Here is a 27,184-nt window from a genome sequence, read left to right on the forward strand (position 1 = left end):
AAGTCCACCACAACTTCTGTCGCCGTGACACACAGATATCTGATCTGTTTTTCAATAAGGGATTCATATACCTCTCCAGGGAGGTACTTTTAAAAAGATGTATTATCAAATTTGAAAAAATACTGTGTATCCACTTAGAGTACACGGTATTCTGGCTATAAAGTACTGGCAGTACAAACTGAACCCAAGTGAAAAGTAATGAACAAAAGGTTCAAATAGATAGTTTTAACTTATTTCACTAACATTTCAAATACATATTTTGGATAATCAAGGTTTAAACCGATCATTAATGTGCGATCAACAGTTTAAATAGTTGAAATTAATTGTGAGGAGTATGGTTTACCTGTCAACTGAAGTTAACTACAAGTATTTAAACAGTTGAACTAAATAATTACCTGAACAGCTAAAGGAAGCTATTTAGCATAAGGTAATGGATTTAGAGGAAATGACAGTTGGCTAAAAGTAAACAGTTGAACTAAAACATACGAGTTAATGAAGTTAGTTTAAAGTGTTAAAAGTTGATAAACTGTTTAATTTAGGAAGTTAGCTACATGGCTAGAAGTTAGTAATTAAAGAGTCGACAAACAGATAGATAAAATACTTCCATGTTTTCCAATTTGCAGAACTGTTTTGAACAATTTGATTTTCCACTGGATGAACGTGTTCGGTGTCGGGGGACCAGTTGTATCGTGAGGATCCTGCCGAGCTGCTGCCGCCGCCCAACAACATCTGATCCCAGGTCTGGGAGAGAAAACGTCAGCTCTGAAGTCGGAGGCTGGAAGCGTGACCTCACATCTCCGTGGACTCAGGGGCCTCTGGCTCGGGGGCCGCTCACGACCTACCAGCCCGATGGAAGGAGGAGCACCAGGAACAAAGAGGAGACACAAAGGAGAAGTTCTTCAGAGAACCGGAGTCAACACAACACGATGATGTAGCTGGTTTTCCCCTCAGCAACACAAAGCCCGGCTCAGTATCACAGATTCCATGTGCTTGACTCAACAGCCCCCCCCCCATCCAGTGGACTCTCCCAACAACCCCTGCGTTTGTAGCTGTTGGGAGGGAAGTGATGTCAGCATAGGCACCAGGCCTATCTTATGCCAGAGACAGTGTGTGTGTGTGTGTCTGTGTGTGTCTGTCTTTTGTTTTGAGGGTCAATATTGGTTCAATACCATCATTGTGAGGACATTTTGACTTTTTGAGGACATTTTGACTTTGTCCCCTCAAATTCAGAGGGTTGTTTGAGGTTAAGATTTGGTTTTAGGGTTAGAAACTAGGTTTAGGGGCTAGGGACAAGTGTGTGTGTGTGTGCGTGTGTGTGTGTGTGTGTGAGTGACGTGTGTGTGTTCATGTGTGTGTGTGTGTGGCACAGACATCAACCCACGCTGCCGTGGAACAGCCGGAGGGTGGTGCTGTCATCGGGCCCCGGTCTGTCTCACTTTATTGCTGACTAATGGTTTTCTGCACAATTACTGCAATGCACGGCTTGTAGAGATGATAATGTGTGTGTGTGACGTGTGTGTGTGTGTGTGTGTGTGTGTGTGTGTGTGTGACTGACATTCCCGTGGCTTCTCGTCTGTGAATCTGTCGTAATGTTTGATTCTGTGGTCGTGTTCCTGTCCGAGTTTCCTCCTGGACGCTCACTGATCTGTGGTCAGTTGCAGCATCAGTTTGTGTGTGTCACTCTAGACCACACACTGGACCACGACACCTTCTCACCAGCTGCAGGACCTGAAGCGATAACTCGTCTGCCTCCAGAAGAGGAGCCGAGGGGTTTCATCATGTGGAGATGATTGTAATAAAATAATAAAAACTGATCCGTCCATCTCAGATTCAACTGCTCAGAATCTACCATTTCAGATCTGCTAATGACGTGTAGCTTATATTTATCCTGAAAGTGTCTTTTGAAATTTTTAAACTTGCAAATGAATAGAATGTATTATCATGATGTTGTTGTTGATGATCATGATTAGTAGTAGTAGTACTAGTATTAGTATAGTTGTAGTATATAAGGGTCAGGGGGATACTCATATAATCTTTTTATTTAACACATTAAAAACGGGACAGAGGCTGTTATCACCGATGGATAAAAGTAGTGCGATATAAATATAAATATAAAAACATATAAAATCCAGTAAATGAGACAGAAGAATTTATAAATTAAACTAAAATAGTTTTAAAATAGATGTAAAATGATTGGAGGGACTTTCTGGATTTGACTTGAATTATAATTGAACTTTTATAACGATTCTCTAATTCTAATGGTTTTGACTTGTTTTAATTTTTTCCCTGTGAAGCACTTTGTAATTTGACCTTTGAAAAGTTCTCTCAAAATAATAAAAGGATTATATTATGATCATCAGTATTGAGCTCAGACCTGATGAGTTCAGGTTCTCAACCCTGTTCTGTGAAGCAGCTGGAAACTCGTGAGTTGAGATTCTTTAGTTTAGAAACTTTCTCTTAGGTCAAGGATGAAGGTCGATTGTTTTTCACAGACAGGAAGTCAAAACCTTGAGCTTCTCTCACTCTACATCAGATTCTTTACTTTGCTCGTTGTAGCTCTACCTCAGTAATAAACCAATCACAGTGACCCTGTTCTAAGGTTTTCACTTGAAATGCATGTTGAAATGTTTTTGGTTTGTACCCGCATCAGTTCACTGACGGGACTTTCCCCATTTATTTTTACTTTTTCCTCGCTGCTGCGTCCCTGGGCGCGGTCCAGCCATGAAAATAATGAATGACGCATATTTCAAATATGATAAATAAGACAATATCACGAATGAGACGTCTTAAAATAAAATACGTCCTGCCGCCTGTCGTGAGAGAATTAGCTTTCCAACATTAGCCTCTTTGGCCTTTGACTCACACTCAGTGGGATGAAAGATGTCGCTCAGAAACAGGAAGTCCCACTCTTGCTGTTTTTCTCAGTAACCCCGCTCGCTCTCTCTTTCTTCTTTCTCTCGTTGCAGAGATCTTTATCTCCGTGCTCACACCCACACATCCCCCTAATTTGAGGCCTGCTCTGCAGACGTCACTCAGGTCAGGTCGCCCACAGCCCGAGGCAGCTGCGTCTCCTGCATCTGGAGGCCTCTTGTTGTCGACGGGCTCGTTGCCGCTCGGGAGATCAGAGATGTGCTCGTCAGACACATTCTTCGCCTCCTGTATCACGAAACAACCGGCAATTAGGAATCCACACCTCCCCCCCCCCCCCCCCTCCCTGTCAGACCCACACCTCCGTTCAGCCACCGCACACGGAGCTGCACGCTGACAGGTGCCTCGTAGAGAACATGACCTCATCACACATTTGTTCCTGTGTGGCAGTTTAATCACACGGCAACAATGGCTGTTTTGTGTGTCTGTTGTATAATCAGGGCCTGTGCAGCACTGTCATTGACTCACAGCTCCCCTGTGGCCTCTGGCACCTGCAGCACAGGTAACAGTAAAGAGCAGAATTATCCTGGGCTGGTAAACCAAGCCTTTAATCGCTCGGAGCGAATCCCGGAGTCAGCTTCTCCTTCATCTTCACGTTAACGAGCAGACGACAGAGAAACAGAAGAGTTCAAATCCTCCGTGTGATTCTCTGACGGCCAAACTCTGATGTGGTGAAGTTTTCTGCAGAAATTGATGACTGACTTCATGTTGCATCAGGTTGCGTCATTTCTGAATTAACCGAGTGAATCATCAGGGAAGTTTTAAAATGAAGACGAGCTCAGAGGGTTTAGTTCAATTAGAGAAATGAAATCCAAGATATTAAAAGTCCTGAATTTCACATGAAGTATCTGCTAAATATACTGCATTTAATAAGAAGAAGCTCTAATCAGGTCACGTTCACCAGTAACAGTAATACTTGATCATTTAATTTAACCCCTTGATGGAAGATATGATGACGTGATGGTTCCATTAAAAAGCCGACACACAAAATAAGAGCACATGAAAAAGCTTTATTATCACACCAAGCTTCAACATAAACAAATTCAGAGTTTCTGACTTCGAGCTGAGAATGTGTAAACTATTCAGCAATGCCACGAGGGAGAACAAGTAGTGAACTCACTGTTATATAACTTACATAATTTATTAAATATCTGTTATTTTGGCAGGATTTTACAAGGAAGCGGGAAAAATACAGAAGTGAGAGGAGCCGAGGCCTCCGTCTCTTTTTTTTTTTCAATTCTTTTTGTTTATTTAATTTTCCTGTCGCAGAAATCAACACTGACAACAACTGACAGCCTCTGCTTGGACACGGAGTCGAGTCTCTGCAGTTTCACATTCAGCTTTCACAAGAACAACGACATCGAGCTATAGGTCGTCTGGGATGAACGGGAATGTAGATAAAGAAAGAAAAGAAGAAGAACAGGGAGGAGGCGGCTGGAAAGAACCAGGGAAAGTCCTACGTGCACAACCTCCACACGGGGGCAGAAGGTATTTATACTCTGTGATGCTCTTCATGAATACATTCCTTCATGTAAACCAACATACCTGCACTCTCTCTCTCTCGCTCTCTCTCTCCCCTCGGGTTAATACTTCACATCAGTTCCTACCCATTGTTTCAACAGGAGGATTAACTGGAGTAAAACTTTGTTTGCTTTATTAAGTGATGAATTGATTTCTGCTCGTAAACAAATCACACAGGACGAAGATCTTTAGGATTAAATGTTCCGCAGCCGAGAGCTGAAGCAGCGACAGAACACGGAGCAGCCGCTGCAGCTCGGTTAGAAGAGGCCACTACATCGAGAAGAAGAACACCGAGTTCCAAACGCCACGTAGATTCAGCCATGCAGGTGAACACCGCCAACAACACCTAGTTTATAAAGATGATAGACGAGAGGCCGTGGGAGGGGCCAGGGATTCAAACTGAGGAGGAAACTAATGGTTAGAAGCGTGAGGAGCTCGTAGCATCGTGTTATCTTTAGATCCCTCGAGAAAACAATAAGTACAAAAAACTAAATGTGTCCCAGTTATCTTTCTATAATGGGGGGGGAGGGACCAGGACCAGGTCTGAGGGCAGCGCTGACCACTTCCTGTCTTCGGCCGAATCACAAACAATCTAAACAAAAAGTGCATGTCAGCAAGTTGCTGGTAGTGCTGTGCGTGTAGACGTACACATGGAGCCTGGTGAGTAACCAGGGTGTGTGATGGGGGGGGGGGGGGGGCTTCATTCCACGAGGTGACTGAAGCGTGGGCGACACAGTGTGTGAGTCCAGGCCCGAGCTATGAGTGTGTGGTTGCTTTGTGGTTGTGGAGGTGCAGACTGGGATCAGCGTCTTTAATTACTTAAAGATCCAGCGTCTGCGTCACTGGATCTTCCCCTGAACTGGACGAGGGCCACGGACACCGAGCCTCACACGCACTGGTGCTGACCGGAGCCGGGGGGGGGGGGTCACCTCACTGGCTTCATTTGGCAACGAGGAGCCAGGATCACGGCTTCTTTCTCAGCTTTGAGCAGCGTTTCATGTTTGATTAGATACCTTCAAAAATAGACTTTTAAACACCGAGCGATCGAGGTGGACATGGTCCCCTCTCAGGTCTTTACTAAGTTTGACAACCGAGGAGACTGTCACATGGCAGCAGTGTTACGGTTTGAGATAACACAGAAATACCGAAACGGGCAAAAGGCGACTTCATCGAGTGCTTTCAGAGGAATCAGACTCGTGGGATCATCAACGCAAAACCACAGCATCGAAAGTTTGTAGAGTGTTGTACAGCTTCAACAGCATCTTGTTCTGTTTGTGACGCTGAGGTCTTCATGGGTCCAACGTGTCCCAACGTGTCCAACTGGACCCAAACTGACCTGAGGTCGATCTGAACCGACTGTTCCTAGACACGTGTCCAACGTTGAGCATCAATGAGCCTTAACGAGGAGAACACACACGATGGGGATCAATTAGGTCCTAGAAACTATAACAGTTTGTTTCTATGCTTCAGAGACTCATTTATAAAGATAACAGGGTCCTGTTCGGTTCTATGGACAACTGAGTGATATATCAACTGCATCTTTACATTAACTGATTTGACTAGAATAAGCTGAGGCTCAGTTTTCTGGTGAGAACACGGCTGTGGAGTTCAGTTCTCATTAATACTCTGGTCTGGATCCACTTGCTGCTGTTCTCACCGTCACACCAGAATCAAACCACCGAGCGTTATTCAGTCCTGACTCAGATCAATTCTTCCAAAACAGAATCCACAACCCGCCGCCCCATGAGGACCTGTGACGTCCGGCAGCCTGTTGGTCAGATGGTTTCATTAAACCTGCGTCTGACTCCTTCAGGATCCCAGAGAAACCGTGAGTACAGTCACTTCTGAGCGAGTTAATACAATAATGGAATACTACAGGGGAATAATGGTCAGAGGTGGATGAGTATCAGTGTTTCTTGGATTCCCCTCTGATAATACGAGGGTGTGGTGTGCCGCAGTGTGTGTGCATGTGCGCACAGTTGGTCTCTTAACATGTGGAAACACCAGCGAAGAGGTGAGCCGTGGGTGTGGTGACATCATCGGCCCGGCAGCGATGGGGATTCCCTAACAAAAAACACATTCTCTGTCTCTCAGCTCACTCACATTTCTGTCTCTGTCTGGAGACACATGGGGTGGGTCTCTCTCTCTTTCCCTCCCTCCCTCCCTCTCTCTTTCCTCTCTCCCTTTCTTTCTGTGGCTCAAACACGACAGCAGAAGGTGTGAGGGCTTCAAATCAAAGCTGCAGGAGAACGGGACAGACTCTGAATCAGCGCCTGATGCAGAACACGACAGGAGGTGGGAAGAGAAATGAAATACACCAGAAGTACTCGTGGACACAGCATGCAACGCAAAACACTCGCTGCCCACATTCATGAGGGGATGTTGGATGGGCTGATTTGTATGGCGCCACCTAGAGGCAGACGAGAGGAGAGGAAGGACGAGAGGAAGGAGGAGAGGGAGGAGGAGAGGAAGGAGGAGAGGAAGGAGGAGAGGAAGGAGGATCTAGGCGTGCTCCAGGAGCCACTGGAAGAGGGGCTGGGAGCGGTGTGGTTCTCTGGCCCCCTGCTGGGCCTCCTCTCGGGCCTGGGACTGGCCGACGTGCGTCTGACTCTCTTCACAGTAGCGCAGCAGCATGTGCAGCAGCTCCCCCACTCGCCACCTCCTCTCCCGAAGCCTCTGGACGACCACAGGGAGCTGAGGAGACAGAACCAATCAATCAAATGTTATTATTATGGTGTGAGTGAGAGTTATTATTCACTGCAAAGCCATCACAAATCAAATCAAATAGATTGTAATCACTCTGGTCAACCTATTCGTATAAATTACACTCAGCAATGAAGTAAAATGCAGTTTAATCAACATCTCAACAAAAAGCGTATTGAATAAATATGTAGATTATATATTTATATTAGAACATCTGTAAATTGAATGAGCTGGAACACCTGAACACTCAAGTTTTTGAAGTGTATGACGACTGCAGTGAAGAAGCAGCAGAAGAAGAAGAGGTAGAAGAAAAGTAGGAAGAAGAGGGAGAGGAGGAAGAAGAGGAAGAAGAGGAGGGAGAGTCTTTGTCATCCGTCATCATCACTTCTCCTTCTTGTGTGTAACCACAGCAAAGTGAAGTTCAGTGGAAACCAAACACTATAACGACTGTTTGACCTTGAAAACGAACAACATGCCAGAGAGTGAGTCTGTCTCCGACCTGACGTGGTTAGAGAAAGTGGTGATGATTAATAATAGACTCCACGTTGGGGAGTCGGTGGTTTCTGAACGTGTTGTGTGCGGGGGGGGGGGGGGGGGGGGGGGGGGGGGAAGTCACCTGCTGCAGCTCTCTGTCAGGACTCAGCTGGATCTGGGGGATGTCGGCCATGGAGGCCGCCAGCCACTGCAGCATGCTCCTGAGCTGAGGGTCCAGGCCGACGGGCTGAGGACTGCGCCGCAGCTCCCTGACGTCCGAGTTCACCACCACCAGTCCGGTCCTGGGAGCCTGCACCTGAGTCCGGTCCACGCTCACTGTCCCTGCAGGACGGGGACATGTGCTTCATTTCAGAGTCAACATCAGAAGAAGGTTTTGTTTATTCAGCCTGCAGCCGTTGGGCTCCACCCACCTGAGCAGGTTCATATATTTATGTTTCAGAATCATATGAGGTCACCGACCAATTTGAAGAAATTCCTTCAAGGGCTTCTTGAGATATCGTGTTCACAAGTGAGTGAGTGTGTAGCTCAGTACGTCTTTGTGTGGATGCAGATGCACTATGGGTAATGTGCAACAGTAACTTTGTTCCCACGCTCCCACCACTAACCCCCCCCCCCCCCCTCCCCCGTGCCCTTTGAAACACACATGACGCCGACAGAGAGACTGTGGAGGGAGTGGAGGGGATGAATGAGTGGCTGGACATGGGGGTGGTGAAATCCCCTGAATCCACACACACACAGACACACACACAGACACACAACCATTTGAAATCAAGTCCAACTGTTCTTAATCTCAAAGAGTGGAAAGAACAGGACCTCAAATTAGGAGAGGGCCCCCCCCCTCCCCCCCTCCCCCCCCCCTCCCCCTCCCCCCCCCCCCCCCCCTCCCCCCTCCCCCCCCCCGCTGTCTCAAGTGTGCTCGGTTTGTTCCAAAGGTGAAGCTGCAGGGGAGAAATGTTCTTACCGCTGGATTCCTCTTTGACCTCAGCCTCCTTGTCCTCGGTGTTGTCGCTGGTGGAGGAGAAGAAGTGTCAGAGGTTAGAAAGGAGGGAACCCAAGCTGCAGACATGAAGAACGAGGAGCATGCTTCAGCTAACAGCAGCAACAAGCCCCACAAGCACTTCATTCAGTCATCTGATCCAACGAGCTCTTGACACACAGAGGAAACCATGCTGCCTATTTCCAGTCAATATTGTTCTATGATCCAGTAAATGTTCTTTCCTGCTTCGGTGTCTTTTGTCGGTTTGAGATTCGGCGTCTGAGAGTTCATGTGCGACAATCTGCTCAATATCTCTCCTGTCAATTGTGCAAATATTGTCCGTGTGTCGTGCCAACAGGTAAACAGTCATTTCTTCTCCGCTTGAGGAGCGTTAATCACGGGCTTGTTGACACAGCCCACGGCGACAGACTCTCAGACTCGATACGAGCAGATTGTTTTCTTTTCTGAAGGAGGATGGATTTTCACATATCACTGTATTTATGAACAGGATCAGGAAGCAGCCGGGACATCGTCAGAACAGAGAGACGGAGAAACTACAAAGTCATGCATCACAGGACAATACCACAGTTAACTCACATCTATCATCACCTCTGGTCATTAGAGCTGTGACTGTTTAAACCCACCGTGTAAAGGATTCACTGAAGCTGGTGACTAGGAGCTAAATATAGTTTATACTTCAAAAGTATTTAGTTCATTGTGTGTGTTCTGCTTTGTAGTTTTCTTTTCAAATTGTCCTGTAATCTATTTTTGTCAAATTCCACGATGGTGAAAAATTGTGATAAAAGCCGTCTCCCAGTGACTCACTTCTTTATTTCAAAGGTATCTTATGTTTTTAATGTTTAGAAGTAAGTTAACCACAAATCTGTATCTGTGTGAAACCTGCCACCTAATGGCTGGAGAGGAACTGCCTGTACACTACGATGTAAACAGATAATTCATAAACACTCAAACTAATCTATTACTCTACATTTTATAAACAAGAATATCAGTAACATATATTGTCATCTTGTCAGATAAACCATTTGTAGATAAGTACTATGCATCACTTATAATGCACATATAATGGGGTAAAGATATTATAGTGAAACTTATAACAGTATAAGCCTTGTGAGATTTATATTTAAATTTAAATGTCAGCAGGGTGACGTCACCTGGTCGGTCCTCGCTTTTCTGTTTCTGTTCATTTATGTTTTAGCCCTTTTCAGATTAATAAATCTGTGGCAGCATTTCTATTTTTAAAGGAATCTACAGGTTTCAACTGATATTAGACGTGAATCAACATCAACATCAACAAATCCTCAGTTTTAAAGAGGTTGTACTGACAGTGTGTGAAACGGGGACGAGCTGCAGCAGAGAGAAGGGCTGGCACCAAACCAGGGCCGTTGAATCAAGACTCATACATATCGATATAAAACATATGTTTACTGTAATGAATAACTGACCTCAAGAGACTTTGTGCAGCCGCCCACAAGCAAACACGCTCATGAGCTCATTTCTCTGTTACAGAGATCTTAACGACTTGCTGGGTAATGACCTTTGGAGACGATCACTCAGACGCTTGTGGAGAAGCTCTGACGTCTGAGCTGCTAAACTGACTTCATGTTCTGTGTTGATGGAAAAAATAAAGACTAGAAAACATGACACTGGAGTCTCTTTATGTTGATTAGCATGTTGATTGACAGGAGCCTAGCTGTTAGTACCTGAAACAAGCGGCTGCATGAATGGAAGATTAAACACATTCACCAGCCTGAGAAAACACTGCATGTTTATAAAGGGCCTGGCAGGGCAGCTTGAACACGTCAATTATCCTGTGTGTGTTTTTCTAAAGAACAAGGCCGGTGATGTCAGACCTGCAGGAGTGAAATCAGCTGGTCGATCTGAAACTATCGGTGGGTTTAAACTGTCAAACAGCATCAATGCAACGAGGGCAGGAACCCCCGAAGTACAACAACACCACAAATCATCCCGTCAAGAAACCAAATCGCATGCAAGTAATGTACGTCCACAAAACATCACAGGCGGACGTTAGCGTCAACAAGCTTGTGCCGTGTAAAGCCTGTTTATATTTAGAGCTTTGCTGTGGTCATGCGAGGGGCTGGTGGTTTTCTAGAATGAGACAAAGTACAAATCCAAATGCTATTGTACAATGTGGTAAATCATTTTCATGCAGCGAAGGAAGTCCTCTGGTTTCAGTTCGGTGCCGATGGATCGGTCACGTGCTTCCTTGCTTACGCTCCGGTGAATTGAGTGATTATGTGTTTGTCTCATTCCAGGTGAAACCCCAGGTCTTTTATTTTGGGAGGTTAGCCGCGACCAACCTGTCCGAGGGGGAGAAGGACATGCGCTCCTCACACGCCTCCCCCTCCAGGCCCAGACTGCTCCAGCTACTGCTGTTCCCATTGCTGCTGGAGAGAGAAGGAAGGTAACGCACCACTCTGACACTGAGCGCCATGAGAGACACAGATCAGAAGGGACTCAGCAGGTTTATCTACTCTAATGATCAGATCTGTAAACACACTGGACTCTGAGGGGTGAGGTTTCTAGACATTTGGAAAAAAACTAAATGTCAGGTGAGGTTAAAATCAAGGTTTGTGCAGGTTTCTATCACACACAATAAATTAAGATGGACAACCCGTCTCCACTTCCTCCAGCTATCCAGAAACAAGCAGGAAGATCTGAAGTGATTTTAATATGTGAGGTGTACTTTGACTTTATAGTTTGGTCCATGTCCCGTTCACTGACATGGAGGAGGAAGGGTTCATGACCTTTACTGCAGTCGGCCACATGGAGCCAACATCGTCATCCATCTTTATTTACAGTCTGAGGTTTCAAACAACTTCAATTTCAGACTTTTTAAGACCACGATGGATGAAATTTAACACGCATGTAAAGTTCGACAGATATGAAGGAAAATCTGAGTCAGAATTAATTAGACTTTATTATAATTAAAGATAAGTTTGGAGATCACATCCCTGGAAACACCAGGATCAGTTATCTGCTCCACATTGGTCGTGATGGTAGTTTTATTACAGCTCAATATCTGTATTGTTGAGAAAACAACTAAAACGCATGGAGAAAAAAATCATGCTGCCGAAACCACAAACTAATTTAAGAAACGTTAAATGTACGTTGACGTAATTAAGACCTACCCAAACACTTTAAGACCTAATATTTAAACGTATTTAAGGATTTTTATGGTCTATAATTCATATTGTTACAGTTGAGACTTTCTCAGACTGATATGAGAGCTACTAAGATAAAACAAAGATCAGGATCCATCAAGCAGCTTCATCTCTTTCTCTAAAATAACAATATCTGTAATGAGGCTTAAACCAACAATACTCAGACTGATGATCACTTTTGTCAGAATCCTTTAAATGTCAGGTGAGCAGCTTTCTTCAAACGATGCTGAATTTTCCACTGATTCATCTTTGACTGTGATTGAGACAACGTGTTGCTCAAGGCTTAAGATGTGAGATCAGTGCATCCCGGTGGTCACGAGATCCTGTGAATCACGTGGGCTCCACCAGGACAACCGGCTGGCAACACAAGCACAACACCGACTCTCTCTCTGTGTAATTAGTCAATGATTAGCCTGCTGGCTGGAGCCTGCAGACTGTGGCGTGCAGCATTTCTGATCATCTAAAAATACCTCCATCAATCTGAATTACTTCAGCTCCATGGCCTGGATGACACATGGTGAGAACGTGTTCATTTAGTCAATCATCGTGTTCAAGATGAGTTATTTCCCACTTCCATTAGTTCATCTGCAGAGGCCTTTTGAAGAGAGTCTAAGGAATTACACATGCTGGACTTTGATCTTGTGGAAACAGCGCCTGAAGTGAAGAGAGCGCTCACAGACACACCTTGAGAAAATATTATGATACACTAACTCGGCCCTGATTGACTAAGTATCTGCGAACACACTGTGTTCTCTCAGGATCTTGGGAAAGAATCTAACATGTTGTCAGTTTTGCCTCCATAGAGATAAAAAGCTTTGCCAGAAGTGTCAGCAGCTTGGTTCCCAGAGCCCAAGACGTGTGTGTGCTCATATGTTCAAAGACGTCCGACACTCGATCCTGTTTAGTGATTCTGTCACAACTACAGTTCTGTCCTCCATCCTTGTGGTGAATTTCACAAACTGGGCTCCACTGACAGCTACATAAAATCTTAACAACATATCCGTTACACAGCTCCGTTATAATGCAACATTTGTACAAATCAGAGAAAATTGCATTCTGGCAGAGAGGACTCAAACCAAACTCTGTGCCCTGTGCTGACCTTGGGAAACCTCCAATCGAGACTCGACCACAGGAGACTCCTGCAAAGTGTCCAACACCATCAACAAGCCTCATTCCTCATGTCCTGAGTTGGTGTCCGCACAGGAATAAATTCTACAGCCTCTTACCCGTGTCAACATTGTCCCCACATGTTTCAACACCGGGCCGGCTCAATACTTAGACCCTCACAGGACACTTGATACCTTTCTGTTGGCCGGACACTCTGTGGTCAAAGTCTAATTTAGTATTTTACAGCACATCTTGTCAACATTTTATTGAACCCTTAGCTATAAAAAATCTGATATATGTTGGTTTATCATTTAAAAGGAAATACATAGGGGCTTGTGCCACCTGTTGCTGCAAAACAAATAATAATGCTTCTTCAATATTGTTTAGATGTCCGTATAGATATTAGATTGAAGGGACTAAATCTAATATCTATATGGACATCTGGTTATTTCTTAGTCACAAATGTTTAAGTGAAGACACAACAGCATTGTCAGACCCACACAACATATTCCTTCAAGAGAACTGTGTGCAAACAGTGTATTTCTCCTCAGGTGCCTGGATCTTTGTGTTGTGTGTTTGTGTGAGGGAGCTAGTGGTTGTCTACCTGTCACTGAGGTGCAGGAAGCTGCTGTTGTCGTCTGCATGCTCGTCCTCAAAGCTCAGGTTGGACCAGCTGCCCAGACTGTCGTCTCCCACACTCAGCTGCTGGGACACGGTCGACTCGGTCGCTTCCCGCCCTGGAGAGCTGCACGGAGAAGGAACCAATGTTTACACCTTACGGATTCATGATGGTGCAGTGATAGAAGTAAATGAGACTTTTATAGAAATGTGTACCTGGTGTTGGCAGCCTGGCAGATGTTGGTGATGGCTGATGTCATGATCTCTGTCGTCAGACTCTCAGCGTAGCTGGCTCCATCATGGCCGATGCCACTGTCGGCGTTCAGGCTGGTGTTGCTCAGCTCGCGTTTAGCCGTCTCCATCGCCGTTGAAACCATATCATCTGCGAACGCTGCCCTGTGGTCCAGGTCGATGTGGATCTGAGGGATGTCCAGGCTGGGGAGGCGCTCGGCTCTTGTCTGACCGTCCGAGCCTCGTTTCCTCCTCTGCGACCCGGGCTGGTGGTGCCGGCTGTGCTTGGTGCAGTACGGACACTCCTGGACTTCACAATAGCGGCACGTCCTCTCCCCGAGAGCGATGCCCCCTGCTGGGCCCTCAGACAGTCTCTGGGTGTGAGAGGGGCCTTGCGTCCTCTGGTGCTCCCTGGAGGAATGTCCAGCTGAAGACAGGCTCATCTTCAACGTGTCGTCAACTATTTTCCTGGCGTAATGATCGATGACCTGAACCACCCTGCTGCTGTAGCCTCCTTCATACAGGCTTCCTGTACTGTGGTAATGCTTGCTTTTACCCTCTTTGGACAACAGGGGGCAGGAGAAGGAGTTCCTGATGAGATTATCTGCCATGTCTTCAAATTTGGATTTCTTATAAAGACAGGAGTCGGTCAGAGACTTGGGCAGTCGCACGGAGGAGAGATGCAGCTTGCGTGTGACGTCACAGGTGATGGTGTACGCTAAAGACTCCGCGAAGTTCACCAGGTCCATGTACTCCCTCTGCTCTTCAGAGTCGCTGCAACAACACTGAGCGTCCTCGCCCGACGGAGACGCCACCGACTCTGCTCCGTCCTTGGGTGACGAGGCCTCGCTACTCGAAGCTCTCCATTCATCTGGCAGCGACTTGGAGGAGTGAAGGCGTAGGCTAGAGGTTCTCTGCTTGACCTTGCGACTAGCATGAGCCAAGCCTTGTTTTATGGATCGGTAGGCCAGACGGCTGGCGTACTGGTCCAGCACCAGCTCCCTATTGCCTCCCTCTTTTTTCAGCACCCTGATGAGGTAGCCAGCATATTCATCCGTCACACTCTCACAGCTGGGATACTCCGAGGACAGGCCGGAGCTGGAGCAGGCGCTCGAACTGGAGGTGGGAGAGCGCAAGACGGAGGCTAACAGGTCACTGGACCACTGCTCCGCCTGCCTCCCCACCCGCCAGTCTCTGTTCTGGTCTGTACTGAGTTGAGACTGGTGATGGTGCAAACCTTCAGAGATCGATCTGTCCAGGCTCCTTCTTCTGAGAGCTCTGTGATATGGACACTGCTGACCAGAGCTCACCATCCTCTTCACATCGCTGATCACCTCCCCCGCCACCTCCCCAGCATACACCCACAAAGTGTTGAGCGTCTGCTCAGAGAACTGAGCCACGCTGTCTCTCCTCCTCCCGCTGCCCTTGCTCATCTCTCTCACCTCCTCCTCCTCTTCCTCCTCCTCCTCCACTGCTACTCCCAGCGTGTCCATCTCTGTCGCCATTGAGACGATGTGACAGGCCAACCTCTCGGCATAGTGCAGAGCTTCTTTGTTGGACATCCTGTTAGCCGACATCTGGTTCATGTCATGCCGGCCACTCCCCGTCTCTAAACATCTGTGACTGACATCAGCACCAACCTCTTCTGCCAGCGCTTCCTCCTCTTCCTCCTCGTTGCCATCTGCCTCCTCAGAGAGAGACCTCATCAGCTTGAGCATGAACTCGGCCTTGTCTTCTTCAGGGGTGACGTCTTTTGGCCCTGGGCCAGGCTCGGGCTGATAGTGAGGGGTGGAAGGCGGGGTAGCAGGGGAAAACTCTTTGGCCAGTTTGCTTTTCAGCTTCTTGGAGAACTGTTTTATCTGCTTCTCCTTGGAGACCTCACTGGGCTGCTGAGGGGTCGAAGGAGGCGTGCCGGGAGTCCCACCAGATTTCTGGCCAGTGCTCGGAGTGGAGTCGTCCCCAGGAGCAGGTATCCTCCTCTGTCCACCCATCTCGGCACCCGGCACGTCAAGAGTATGCATCATTACAGGATGAGTTTCAACCACGACTCTGGTCCTCGGGTCGAACCCACAGCCGGCTCTCCCGTGGCTTTGAGAGCCCGTTGCTTCTTCTGCAGCTCCGCCATTCCTCAGATACTGTGAATCTCTACAGTCATACCTGAAACACTCCCTGCCGGCTGCCTGCTTCGACGGGGATTCTGGCGGAGAAGTGTCCCTCCGGCTTCCGATTGTCTTAGTGAAGAAATCTGCACAGTCACCGAAACTCTTCTTCATCTTTGAAGTAGTTATTAGCTCACAAGCCTCAGTGACTATCAGATCCACCATGTTGCCAGAGAAGTTCTGGAAGGAGGACTTTCCTTGGGAGGGCTCTCCTCCAGCTATGGGGGTCTGTGTTCCATGACTGTACAGGTGAGTCTGTGTAGATGTGGTGGCGTCAGAGGAGGGTTCGGTTAATTCTTCAGGGTTTTCCTCTGGGGTAACTGGTGAACCGTCCGTATACTGACTGGTCTCCTCAGACTCGTGAAGGTGGGAGAGGGCTTGGCCGGCCTGGGGCACAGGAATACAACTGGCCATCCCAGAGACAGTGAACAGGGCTTCCTTCACCGTGCAGGTAGCATCTTCTCCTGAGGGCCCTGGAACTGCTGCAGCTGAGCTGGAACTTAAAACCTGCTGGTTGGCAAAGGTACTGCAGGTGTTAGTGCTGCTGTTCTCTGCACTGACGTAACAGATGTTGTCTAGAGACACACTAATAGCTGCTTGGCTGGTGAAGGCAACATCAGCCTGAGAGAGCTCTATGAAGGCCTCCTGGATAACAGACTCAGACAAATCTGAAGCGTAGGAGGTAACCACCTCCTCCTCTTCCTCTTCTTCCTCTTGCCTATGGCCAAAGGACCAGTTGCTAGGGGTGAGAGGGGTTGAGGGGTGGGAGAACTGACACACTTCCATAATACCTTCAAACACAAGCTCTTCAGCCAAATCAGCAGCGAAACTTGAAACTGTGCTGTGAAAGATCTGTTTTTTCACTGTCAGGAAGTCCTTCAGCGCCCCGGACACAGCCTCTCCCACCAGGAAACCAGCCAATCCACTGACTGCTCGCTCCTTCAACACATAGGCGTGGCGCATCCCGATCTCGTGGAAGGCCATCTGAAACACCGAGGAGGTGAGCCTCGCAGCTAAGTGACACAAGGTGGTGGTACAGGAGGACACGCCTTTCTGAAGGTCTCTCAAGGCGCTGCCCAGGCTCATTTCCACCAGGTCTGTGGCAAACCTCTGGATGCCATCGGTCAGAGACTGAGACGTCTTCTGCAACTTGTCCACGGTCACAGTCTCCTGTATTTCTGAGAGCTTCATCAGGTAACCAGAAGGATTCTCAAATTCCTTGTGGCAGACGCAGCTGAGATTCTTGTTGTCACTGATGTCCACAGCCGACTGGTAGCCACACACGGACCCCAGAATTTCTTTGGAGAGGCTGTTGGCAAAGTCTGAGTAGGTCTTATACAGAGAGCAGACGTCCTGGGGTTTACGTAGCTCTGAGCTGTCCTGACTCTCTTCATTTGTCTTCCAAAAGTATTCCATTGGTCCACTTGAGTCCACCAGAGGGCTGAAGGCCGAGGAGCTGACAGGACTGAAGAGCGGGCCGCCATTTTCGTCTGAGGAGGTCTGCACGGGTCGAGGGGAGTCGGGGACGTCGGTGTGAAGCGAGTAGGGAGAGCCTGGTTTCAGAGGAGTAGGTTTTTTCACATTGGCTGGGAGAGTGGGGTGGTCGAAGCGTTGAGGATTCATCCCCTTGGTTGAGCAGCCCCTAGAAACATATTTGGATGTCGACCCCCCGGAGCTGGACTCGGTGCACTTCTTCTGTGAGGCTGGAGCACTGATGGTGTCCAGAGGCAGTGCAAGAGTGGAGCTCTCTGAACTCAGCTCATCCACATCATCAAACTGATCAAAACTGTCAAAGAACTCACTGACTTCAGAGTCTGAGTCTTCAACTCGCTCCCTGGGCCCCCCCGGCACCTGGGGGATGTCCAGCTTGGCCAGCAGGCTCTTCTGGTAGCCCACCTCGTCCAGGAAAATGATCGGACTGGGGCTGGAGCCGTCGGACTCCTCTGAATCACTGACATGAATCACAGGAGAAGGGACACGAGCTCCAGGACTGCAGTACGTCCACTGTGGCTCCACACACGAGGACCTCTGCACCGTGATGGACACATCCGGACCCGACTTGTTTTGGGCTGAATACTTCTTGGAAGATGAGCCAATGATAACACGGGAGCCTGACAGTTCTTTTCTCCTCTTATGAGCTGGGACTGTCTGCGAAGCCACGTCGCGCTTTTTTAAGTGACGGTATGAAGCTGCAGGTGGACATGAAGAGAGAGACGAGAGAAAACTGGATAAATACAATACAGAATAAGAAAAGATAAAAGATAAACATCAAGATATGTTAAACGTACAGGGATTGTTTCCTGTGTCGTCCTCCAGATGCTCCAAGGCCGTGACGAAGTCGTCCTCGATGGATGAGACCGACTGGTTGGTGTCGTCCTCCTCCGGCTGACTGGCCTCAGACGAGTTCCTCTGAACCGCCTGAAGCTCTAAAGCGTAGCGGACACCGGCCATGTAGCAGCCCAGCAAGCTCAGTAAAGACGCCACGCTGGCCTGGGGGTACAGGCTGGTGTTGGGGTTATGCCTCAGCACACACACGGCCTTTAACCAACACTGGAAGAACAATAAGAGAACAAAGTCAGAAAAAGAATGGAGAAAAAGAGCAGGAAGATATTGAAACCAGGGCTGGTGATTCATATTCAGCTAAACTGTCTAAAAACTGTGAAAGTAACTGTCCCTTGGAACTTGGAACAAGACGTGCTGATTATGTGAAAGTGCAAAATGAAGCAGAATTCACATGGGGGTGACTTATGTCTGTACTCTGATTGCAAGTTGATATGATACATGTTCAAAATCCCTTGCAGTAAGTCCACCCTGTGAAGCAGAGAGGTGGGGGGTCTAACTGTCTGACGACCAAACCGCAGAGCGAGCTGCAGGGCCTGTGTGAACCCAAACACACACACACGACCGAGACACACACGGCTGCAACCGTGGGCTGAAAAAACAACATTTTTTCAGCCCGTCTGTTTCGACCTGTGTTTCTTCAAAAGCGTGAGAAACGCCGGCACAGCCGTGCAGCGGGAAAACACATCAAACTGCCAGAGTCGCTGAACATTAATGTCCTTTCCTCTGCTCTGCTTACAGAGTGAATAACCTTGTTATTGCAAAGATGTCTAATTATTTTTCATACGAATCTTGAGTCACTTTTATAAGGAAGCATCTACGTGGTCTTCTGTACATCTACAGACATAGAAACGATCGAGTTCTGCATTTCCCCGTCTCACTTCTGCTTTCATCAACATGCTGACGGAGCCGGTTCCTCGGATGTGTCACGTACCTGAGGCCAAGCGTCTTTGTGCTCCGACAGCCTGCGCGAGTCTCTGAGCAGCAGAACCTCGTCGTTTTTGAGCCCGTCAACATGGAGGGACCGGAGGAGCTCACACAGCCCTCCTGGCAGAGAGGCCAGAGCCTGGGGCAGAAGATCACACAGAGGCTGGTTAGCTTGGAGGTTGAAAGTACAGTCTGACACCCCCAGTCTAACACACTGACCAACACGTGGACTCTACCAGACGTTGGAGGGTTAGCAGCAGACTCTTAATGTCCTGTAGGGGGCGAGGTGGAGCGGATGTGGATCAGAAATGTTCCAGCACATCCAGTAACGTGGGTTTGTGGTTTGTTCCTCCTCCCACCAGGGAGTAGGTAATCGATACTGCTCACTTCTTAAGAGATGCTCTGACCCAGTGGTCTGTAACTCTCAGGTCTTTACACCTGCACAGTTCTCCTGAAGCCAGGTCTACTAAACCAATCTGACCACAATACTCATCCACTGTGCTGCCATTTCATCCCAGTAACTGTAAAACATGATTATGAATGGAAATTCTTCATTATTCTACTACTTCCCAACCAGAGCTGCATAAATCTGCCTTGTGCTTTCATGCTCGGAGTGAGCTGGGAACTTGAAATTGTAATGCTGTCAGCACGTTAGGAAAACCTTTTGAAATCTGTTTTTATTGAATAATGCAATTGCTTTTAACATGTGCTTTATATTTCCATAATTTAGTTATGCTAGGGATTTCCATGTTTCTATGCTTTGGTCTTTTCACTGTGTTCAATCTTTTTTGTGTTATCGACCCAGTTTGTGTTTAAAGACATTCTTTACTTTACTGCAGAAATACTGTATTTCAAGGGACCTTCCTGGTTAAATAAACGATCAAAACACAATAATACATCCAAGACTCTCATGGTTGCTGTTGTTAAAACACAATCAACGTAACTTTCTGGATGTGTCAGTGTAAAATGTGTCATTACCACTTGATTTACAGTAGATCAGACAAGTGAGATTCTGTAGGCGTGTTAACACGTGTTTGAAGTCTTACCTGCTGGGTGACCTCGTCCCCTTCACATTGTCCCGGCAGACACACAAAATGAATCTGAAAGAAAACAGTAGATGGATATAAGTGAACGTGGCCGAGCTCTGCACATGTTTGCATTGCTGTGTGTTTGTGAGACAAACCTCCGTCAGTCTCGTGGCGTCTCTGGTCGTCAGCTCCAGGCCGATGCTGCACAGCTCCTTCTTGTTCCTGAAGAGGCTCTTCACACACTGAGCCCCACTGTCACGCACAGTCTGCAAACACACACACAGGGTTCTTTACACTCAGGATACGGTTTCCCAGCAGAACTAATGAGAAACCAATGTGTATGTATTTCTTTGTCACTGCAGCATTTATGGACGATGAATGGAGGAAAAAGAAAATCCTATTTTAAAGTATCTGGCTGTTTTGACAAGTGACTTTAATATAGATCCTGGGTAACAAGATTATATTCACAGTGACATTCAAAAACACTTGATATCCTTCTGTCCTATACATTTCTACTGGAACACAGCACCACATTAGAAACTGCAGTAAACATATCGCAGCTCCTGACCACAAGCATGTAAAACAGTTGGAGCACAGTGCTGCTTTATTACAACACAAGAACCTATGCATTTTAACAGCAGAACACCAGTGGAGGGAGGAAGTCAAAGTGCTACAGCCTGAGTTTTGTGACCAGGAAGCAAAATCTGATTTCAGTTTGTCCTGCTGAAAGTCTTTTTAATATCTGGTGCACGTGTCCACATAGAAATCCTACATGAGCTGTAATCACTGGAGCTTAAAACCCTCATTCAAAGATTCAGTGCAATACAGACTGAGGCAGGAGAAACTTCAGCCTCCCAGCAGACAGACCTCTTTCCGAACCGAGGCCCTGGACCTTAGTGGGACTCCTCGAATACGGGCACAGGCGTCCATGGCATCTGCGAGCTGCACAGGTGCTGGCTGACTGGCCGCTCACCTGTAAACACAGAGGAGCCCGGGAGGAAGAGAAAGGCAAAGTGAGCAACACAGAATTGAGAAGACAAGTTTAGAAATTCAGACTTGTATCAGAGATATAAATCCCAAAGCTCAGTCAATTCTCTTTTTCGCTGCTCAGAAACAGGTTTAAGCTGTTTAAAGGAATTGACTATTGTTTATTCCCTAACTTTTCCGATAAGTGCCTTCAAACTATAGATAATAAAAGAAGTTCTATGTTATTAATGCTCTGTATGTATTTGTTTTTCATATTTTAAATGCACCGCTATGGGATAGGGACTCGGTATCATGCACAAAGTCCAGGTGTCGGTATCAGGGAGTTAAAAATGGTGTCTGAACGTCTCTACTTGCAGCAACTCTCAGAAAGTGAACAGGATTGTTCAGCGTGAACTCCATCACATGACAGAGCAGTGACAGCCTCAGTGCTCTTAGTCTATCTGCAGCAGCTCGGCCCACTGTACATGCAGGCAGCTCTGTGTGACTGTCATGGGTTCAACAATGAGATGTGTTACTGCACGTGAACCCTCCAGTGATTCACATCAACACTCACCTGTGAAACAGATTAAAAACATTTCCCTGCAGGACGCGATGCAGCTAACGTTTTGGTTTGTGCTCCACATTTTTGAGATTGTGCCGCTGACCTAGGTTTAGTCGAACCCGTGTGAAAATAACATGAGGCCCAGACTCAGCCTGTTGGTGAGGAGCAGCCACTGTTCTTTCATATCCAGGCCTGCATCGGAGATCAAACAGGAGAGCAGGAGAGCAGCGGTGTGAGCTCGGAGCGGGGGAGACACACTCGGTAAGCAGCATGAGAGTGCGGCTGGAGAGGCAAAATATTTACAGTGTACAAGAGGGAAAAGTTTCCCAGGAAATCAGAGCCTCTCCTTTGAGGTCCGGTCCAAAGCAGCCAGTGGAGTGCCGATGCAGGCAGGTGGTCCGATTGATCAGCCCCTCCAGCATCCTGAGAACCAGCGGGGTCGAGTGCACGCCACAGCTTCCTGTGGTGATCACGGACCTCCTGGATTCTCAGGGTGCTTTGCAAAAAGAAGCACGTAGCCAGGCACCGCTGCCCAACCTCAACCACACAGCACTTCCACATTCACTCAGTCACAGAGGAAGCCGGCCCAATGACGTCTGTTATGACTGTGACTGTCTGAAGGAGAGATGAACAACAGTCGGGATGTTTCATCTGTAGTTCACAGCTCTAGTGTCCGGTGGTCCAGTTTATGGGAATAACTTCTGAAGACGACATTATCACCTTGTGCAACTGGTGTGGTCACACAGAGTCATAGTAATCTAGTATTACTCATGCAACGGGAAAAGTACAACTAAGTCAAACAAGGTCAAACAGATTCTTGAGGAGTGATTCATGAAGTTAACTATCACTGCTTCAAAACAAAAAGGAACGCAGCTATGTAGATTCAGCAAAAAGGTTCTGGAGGTTTGTAATCAACAACCTGTCAAGGTGGTGAAAAGCTGTGTAGTCTGAAGTGTTGGTTGTTTAGCTGGTGGTGCAGAGCAGTGGGTGGCCGGAAGGATGGATAAACAGAGGCTGGGGGGGCAGCGGAGCCTGGGAGAGCAGGAGGAACAGAACTCTCAGCTCAACGTGAGACCAAACACCATCTCACACCAATTTCCACCGAGCCACAGGTGACTCAGGTCAGGTGGCACCACGGCAGCTGCAGCAGACCAGTGACACATTTACTGGTTTGGTGATAAAATCAGTCAACGTTAGCTTGATTTCATAATGGCCCAAATTAGTTTTTTCTTTTTACATTTCTCATATTAAGAGAATAAGAGATCTAGAACTTGGTTTTGGCTCTGTAACTTTTTTCAGCGTGTTGCTTATTCAACACTATTGCATGATCATGTCATCATCCATAAGGAGACGTTTTATAAAACATAGAATTTATAATATATCAGTATCGGAAATGTTTTACTACCTAATGTCAACTTCATGTTTCACAGATTTACTGATTCTCTGTGGTCACATTTAGATTCCTGCCTGGGGAGTTACTGCAAACCATCTGCTACACTAACCTGCTTGACTGGTTAATAAATCATACAGAAAAAAAAAACAAATCCAATATATGCTCCGTCTTTATATTGTCGTAAAAACGGGTTACTCACTGCCTTTAATATGGATTCAAAGCACATAAAGAGCTCGACAGCAACAACCTCGTCTTCTGTCCTCCTCTCTATTCGTCCACGACACCATGTGACCTGATACCTCTAAGTAACCAAAAAGGTGCGATACAACAACAGACACTGACTCCTCCCTGAACCTGTTTCCTGTCTCTCTCTCCAGACTGTGTCAAACACATTAAATACAATACAAGTCACTTTAAAACCCTGACCTGAATAAAAAGGCATAAACTGATTCATCAAAACTATAATAACCAGGTAAATCATTTTCAGCAGCAACACTCATGGTCGTGTTTAGTTTCCACATTTGGTTGTTGGCGGTTGATTCCGTCTTCAACAACTTGAACTCGAGCCCCAAAGCCTCAATGCTCCAGATACAAAGTCCTGTTCTGAGTATAGATACTTGCATCAATAGGATCTATTGACTGGATCTGTCATGAGTTAGATCACATCCCCTCCGCGCTGCAGCGTTCACATCTATGCGGCTGTTGTGTGCACATGCATGTGATTGGTTTAAAATATATATATATATATATATTAAGAGAAACAAGCCTGACTCATCATGACACATTTCTCTCCCTCCCATGAAGGTACACAATGTACAATCTTCATAAGAGTGTTGATGACACTGGTTCATTTGGTGAAAGTGATCCTGACGTGATGTTTTCACAAGTTTGTTTCATCTAAATTGTTGTTTTCTTTACTCTAGAATGGTCCATTATATTATTATACATTATATTTACATACTTTATATTTACATCTCTATAGAGGCAGACGTTTTTACAGTCTATTTTTATGGTTCTATGACAACTGAGGCTACAACAGTTTCTAGTTCATGTTTGTAGGGGTGGGGGGGGGGGGGGGGGGGGTGTTCAGCTGCAACATGACACTTCCCTAACTCAACCTTTATAACCCATAATGCAACAGAGGGATTTAGGTTACAGAATGGTGTCACTCTGAGCTGAACAACACATGACATATTGTCATCATCGATGACGATTGAATCAGTAAAGATCACTCACAGCTGTGACACACACACAACACAGACACAACACAACAACACAACAAAACACACACAGATGTATCCACAGCTCAGCCTGAAGTGCAACCTGCTCCTGGAGACGAGGCCGGGGCTCCAGCTCCCGGAGCCGGGCTCTGGGGGTCTCTCTCCGGGGTACCACCACCGCTGCAGCAGGCCCGATGCTGATGTTGACTCACTCGGGCCGTGCGGTTCAGTCAGTCCCCGCACATCACTGCTGGACCCCCGCAGCACGACCCGCACGAGCACCGGCCAACGCACACACCTGACGCCCCCCCCCCCCCACACACACACACACACACGCGCGCACGGTGACGGGCTGTCAGCGGAACCAGGCCGCGGTCTCCTCACTGTGATGTCACCTTATTGTCGTTAGCTAGCACCTAGCCCCCGAGCTAACGCTGCCGTGCAGGGCGCATCCGAGCATCGAACCCACGACAGCGGGTTGTGAGTCGCGTACACGTTAGTATTCCTGCCGCACACACACGTGGGAGTAAAGACGCGTTGTCTCACCGCTCAGGGTCCGACTCTGCTGCTGCTGTCCTCGGTGTGAGACCCGTCCAGGATCCGACCGCAGATCGGTTCAGGCTCGAGTTCCTACCGTCCAGCCTGAGGGAGGAGGGGGGGGGGGGGCACACATCTGTCACATCTGGATCAAGATAATCAACTTCCTCACATATTAAATATGAATCAACATCAGTTCAACATCTGTTTAATCCTCCTTCATGCTACTGTCGCTCATTATCACACATTAGCATCGTTAGCATCCGCAGCTAACATGACGCAGTGAACCCCCACATTCCGGTAAAGTCACGTTTCTGATATTAATTCACGCTCAACACGAAGTCACCTGAAGTGTCCCGGTGCATGGTCACGCGCCCGCGGCCCCGCGTCAGTTACCGACTCCTGCAAACGAACCGACAACAACCGACATCACCGAGTTCCGCTCGTTCCGGTCTGTCCACGAAAACAACACAGAGACAGCGCCAATCGAGCCCGGAGAACACGATCTGCGGCTCAACCGAGCTCCGAACAATCGAGTTCATAATAATGATGATAATAATGATATTGATTACAGAGGTGGACGTAACATTCACTCAATTCCTTTAGGATATATAATACAGAATATGCATTATAATGAAAATGTACACAATAAATAACAATATATCCTAAATACGTCATTTAATTTAGAATAAATCATAATAACATAATACATTTACTCAATTGCTGTGCTATAATTAGGATCCGAGCACTGACAGGCACTGACAGACGTGAGGCCCTATTGAAATTGTAAGGATTATTATTATTATTCAGGCAAATTAACTGGCTTATTGAGGCTTTAACATTCCTCAAATTCTTACCAAAATGTGCAAGTTAGAAAGTTGTGAAAATGTACATATTCTGGAGGAATTTTCAATGTGCGTGTTCACAAAAATCGATACACAGGTGTGTCGATCGTATTTCTGATCGTTTGTGTGTAACATTCCTGCTGCTCGCCTCACTCCTTGTTTTCTGCCTGTTCATGATGTGTTACTGTTGTGTGTCTTCATGATGTGTTACTGTTGTGTGTCTTCATGATGTGTTACTGTTGTGTGTCTTCGTCCAGAGCTGTTGTGATACTGATGAATGATTGGATGTGATGGGTCTGTTTAAGTAAAGGTCACAATAAGGGTCATATGTTGTCCTATGTTTGTTTCCAAATCTCCCTCCTGCAGAAGTTCTAGTCAAAAAAAGGAAAGAAAAAAAAAATATATATATATTATATATACAATTATAGTAATTGATAATTCATAGATTGATTGCTCCTTCAGTTCCCACTTTTGTCCTCAAGGTGTCAGTATTGTACTGCTCAGCTTGAGCTGATGTTGTGATCTGACCAGAATATTATTATTATGATGATGATGACGATGATTATTATTATAACCATAATTACCATTATTTCTATCGTATATCACTCTCAGTCTATCTATCTATCTATCTATCTATCTATCTATCTATCTTCCTAAATTGTTATCATGATTTGGAGAAAAGATTAATTACATTTTTTACATACATGTATATTTGTCTTCTTTCGAATATGTCATAACATTAAAAGTTGGAAGTGTTATTATTTTCAGGTCTGCTCCTTGAGTTCCAACACAAAACCTGCTGCTTGTTCCTGGAGATTCTAAATACTCCATTAGGTAAATGTCTAATATATATAAGTTTGCAATCCACAAATGTTTTCATTATGTATTAATCTTCAGAGAATTATCTTGAGTAACTGGTTGATTGTTTGGTTTAGCAAACTTAACAGAAAAGTCCAAACTGGTCTCAAATGTCTCAAATTGAAAATGATTCAGTTTCCTGTGATGTGAGATTAAAATGGTAAATTTCAGTTTTAATCGATGTAAACAACACTGTCCTAACATGTAACGTTTGAATTGCCAGCTATGGCTTTCAAATAAACGTAGTGTAATGGAAAAGTACAATATTTTCATTGTTAATGGAAGAGAAGAATAAAGTTTGGCTTAAACAATGAATTCGTTCCTCCACTCATATTACAGATGGAAAAAAACTGACATTAAGTAGAATCTACTTCGAGTACAACAAGGTACAAATCACCTGCTTTATAACTGCGAATGTAAAGTATCATATTTTCATAATTTTTGTATTTTATGAAAATGAGCCTCGTGTGATTCCGTTTGGTTCAATAAAACATATTTGAGACTTGAAGTAGAAGCAGCTGAACACATCTGTTGTGAAGAGAAGGAGTGAAACTCGACGGAGGGAGA

At 46.4% G+C, this 27,184-nt stretch overlaps 1 protein-coding gene across 3 annotated transcripts; it reads right to left on the reverse strand.

The window, feature by feature from the left end:
* Positions 1–3,918: 3,918 nt before the first annotated feature.
* akap11 (A kinase (PRKA) anchor protein 11) lies at positions 3,919–25,389 on the reverse strand. 3 transcript variants are annotated; one of them, XM_053439425.1, is made up of 13 exons: positions 25,261–25,389; positions 24,924–25,019; positions 21,104–21,209; positions 20,392–20,502; positions 20,255–20,308; positions 19,216–19,347; positions 18,230–18,491; positions 13,768–18,130; positions 13,538–13,678; positions 10,963–11,046; positions 8,609–8,655; positions 7,769–7,968; positions 3,919–7,143 (listed from the first exon to the last, which is right to left on the reverse strand). In XM_053439425.1, exons 3-13 carry the CDS (start codon positions 21,164–21,166, stop codon positions 6,952–6,954), a joined length of 5,649 nt encoding a protein of 1,882 aa, XP_053295400.1. In that variant the 5' UTR covers positions 21,167–21,209; positions 24,924–25,019; positions 25,261–25,389; the 3' UTR covers positions 3,919–6,951. The 3 variants fall into 3 exon arrangements, with proteins under 3 accessions (XP_053295400.1, XP_053295399.1, XP_053295401.1); XM_053439424.1 differs by having other exon boundaries at positions 10,963–11,049; XM_053439426.1 differs by lacking the exon at positions 10,963–11,046.
* Between the last annotated feature and the right edge of the window lie 1,795 nt (positions 25,390–27,184).

This window comes from Pleuronectes platessa, chromosome 14 (assembly GCF_947347685.1).
Source record: "Pleuronectes platessa chromosome 14, fPlePla1.1, whole genome shotgun sequence".
Taxonomy (NCBI): Eukaryota; Metazoa; Chordata; class Actinopteri; order Pleuronectiformes; family Pleuronectidae; genus Pleuronectes; species Pleuronectes platessa.

Bases quoted from the DNA above. Each gene is read 5' to 3' on its own strand.
- akap11 (XM_053439424.1), bottom strand. From the start codon at position 21,166: ATGGACGCCTGTGCCCGTATTCGAGGAGTCCCACTAAGGTCCAGGGCC. The intron at 18,492-19,215 runs GTACGTGACACA...TTGTTCTTCCAG, and splicing joins ACAAAGACGCTTGGCCTCAG to TGTTGGTTAAAGGCCGTGTG. The intron at 7,969-8,608 runs GTAAGAACATTT...CCCGTCCTGCAG, and splicing joins GGTCAAAGAGGAATCCAGCG to GGACAGTGAGCGTGGACCGG.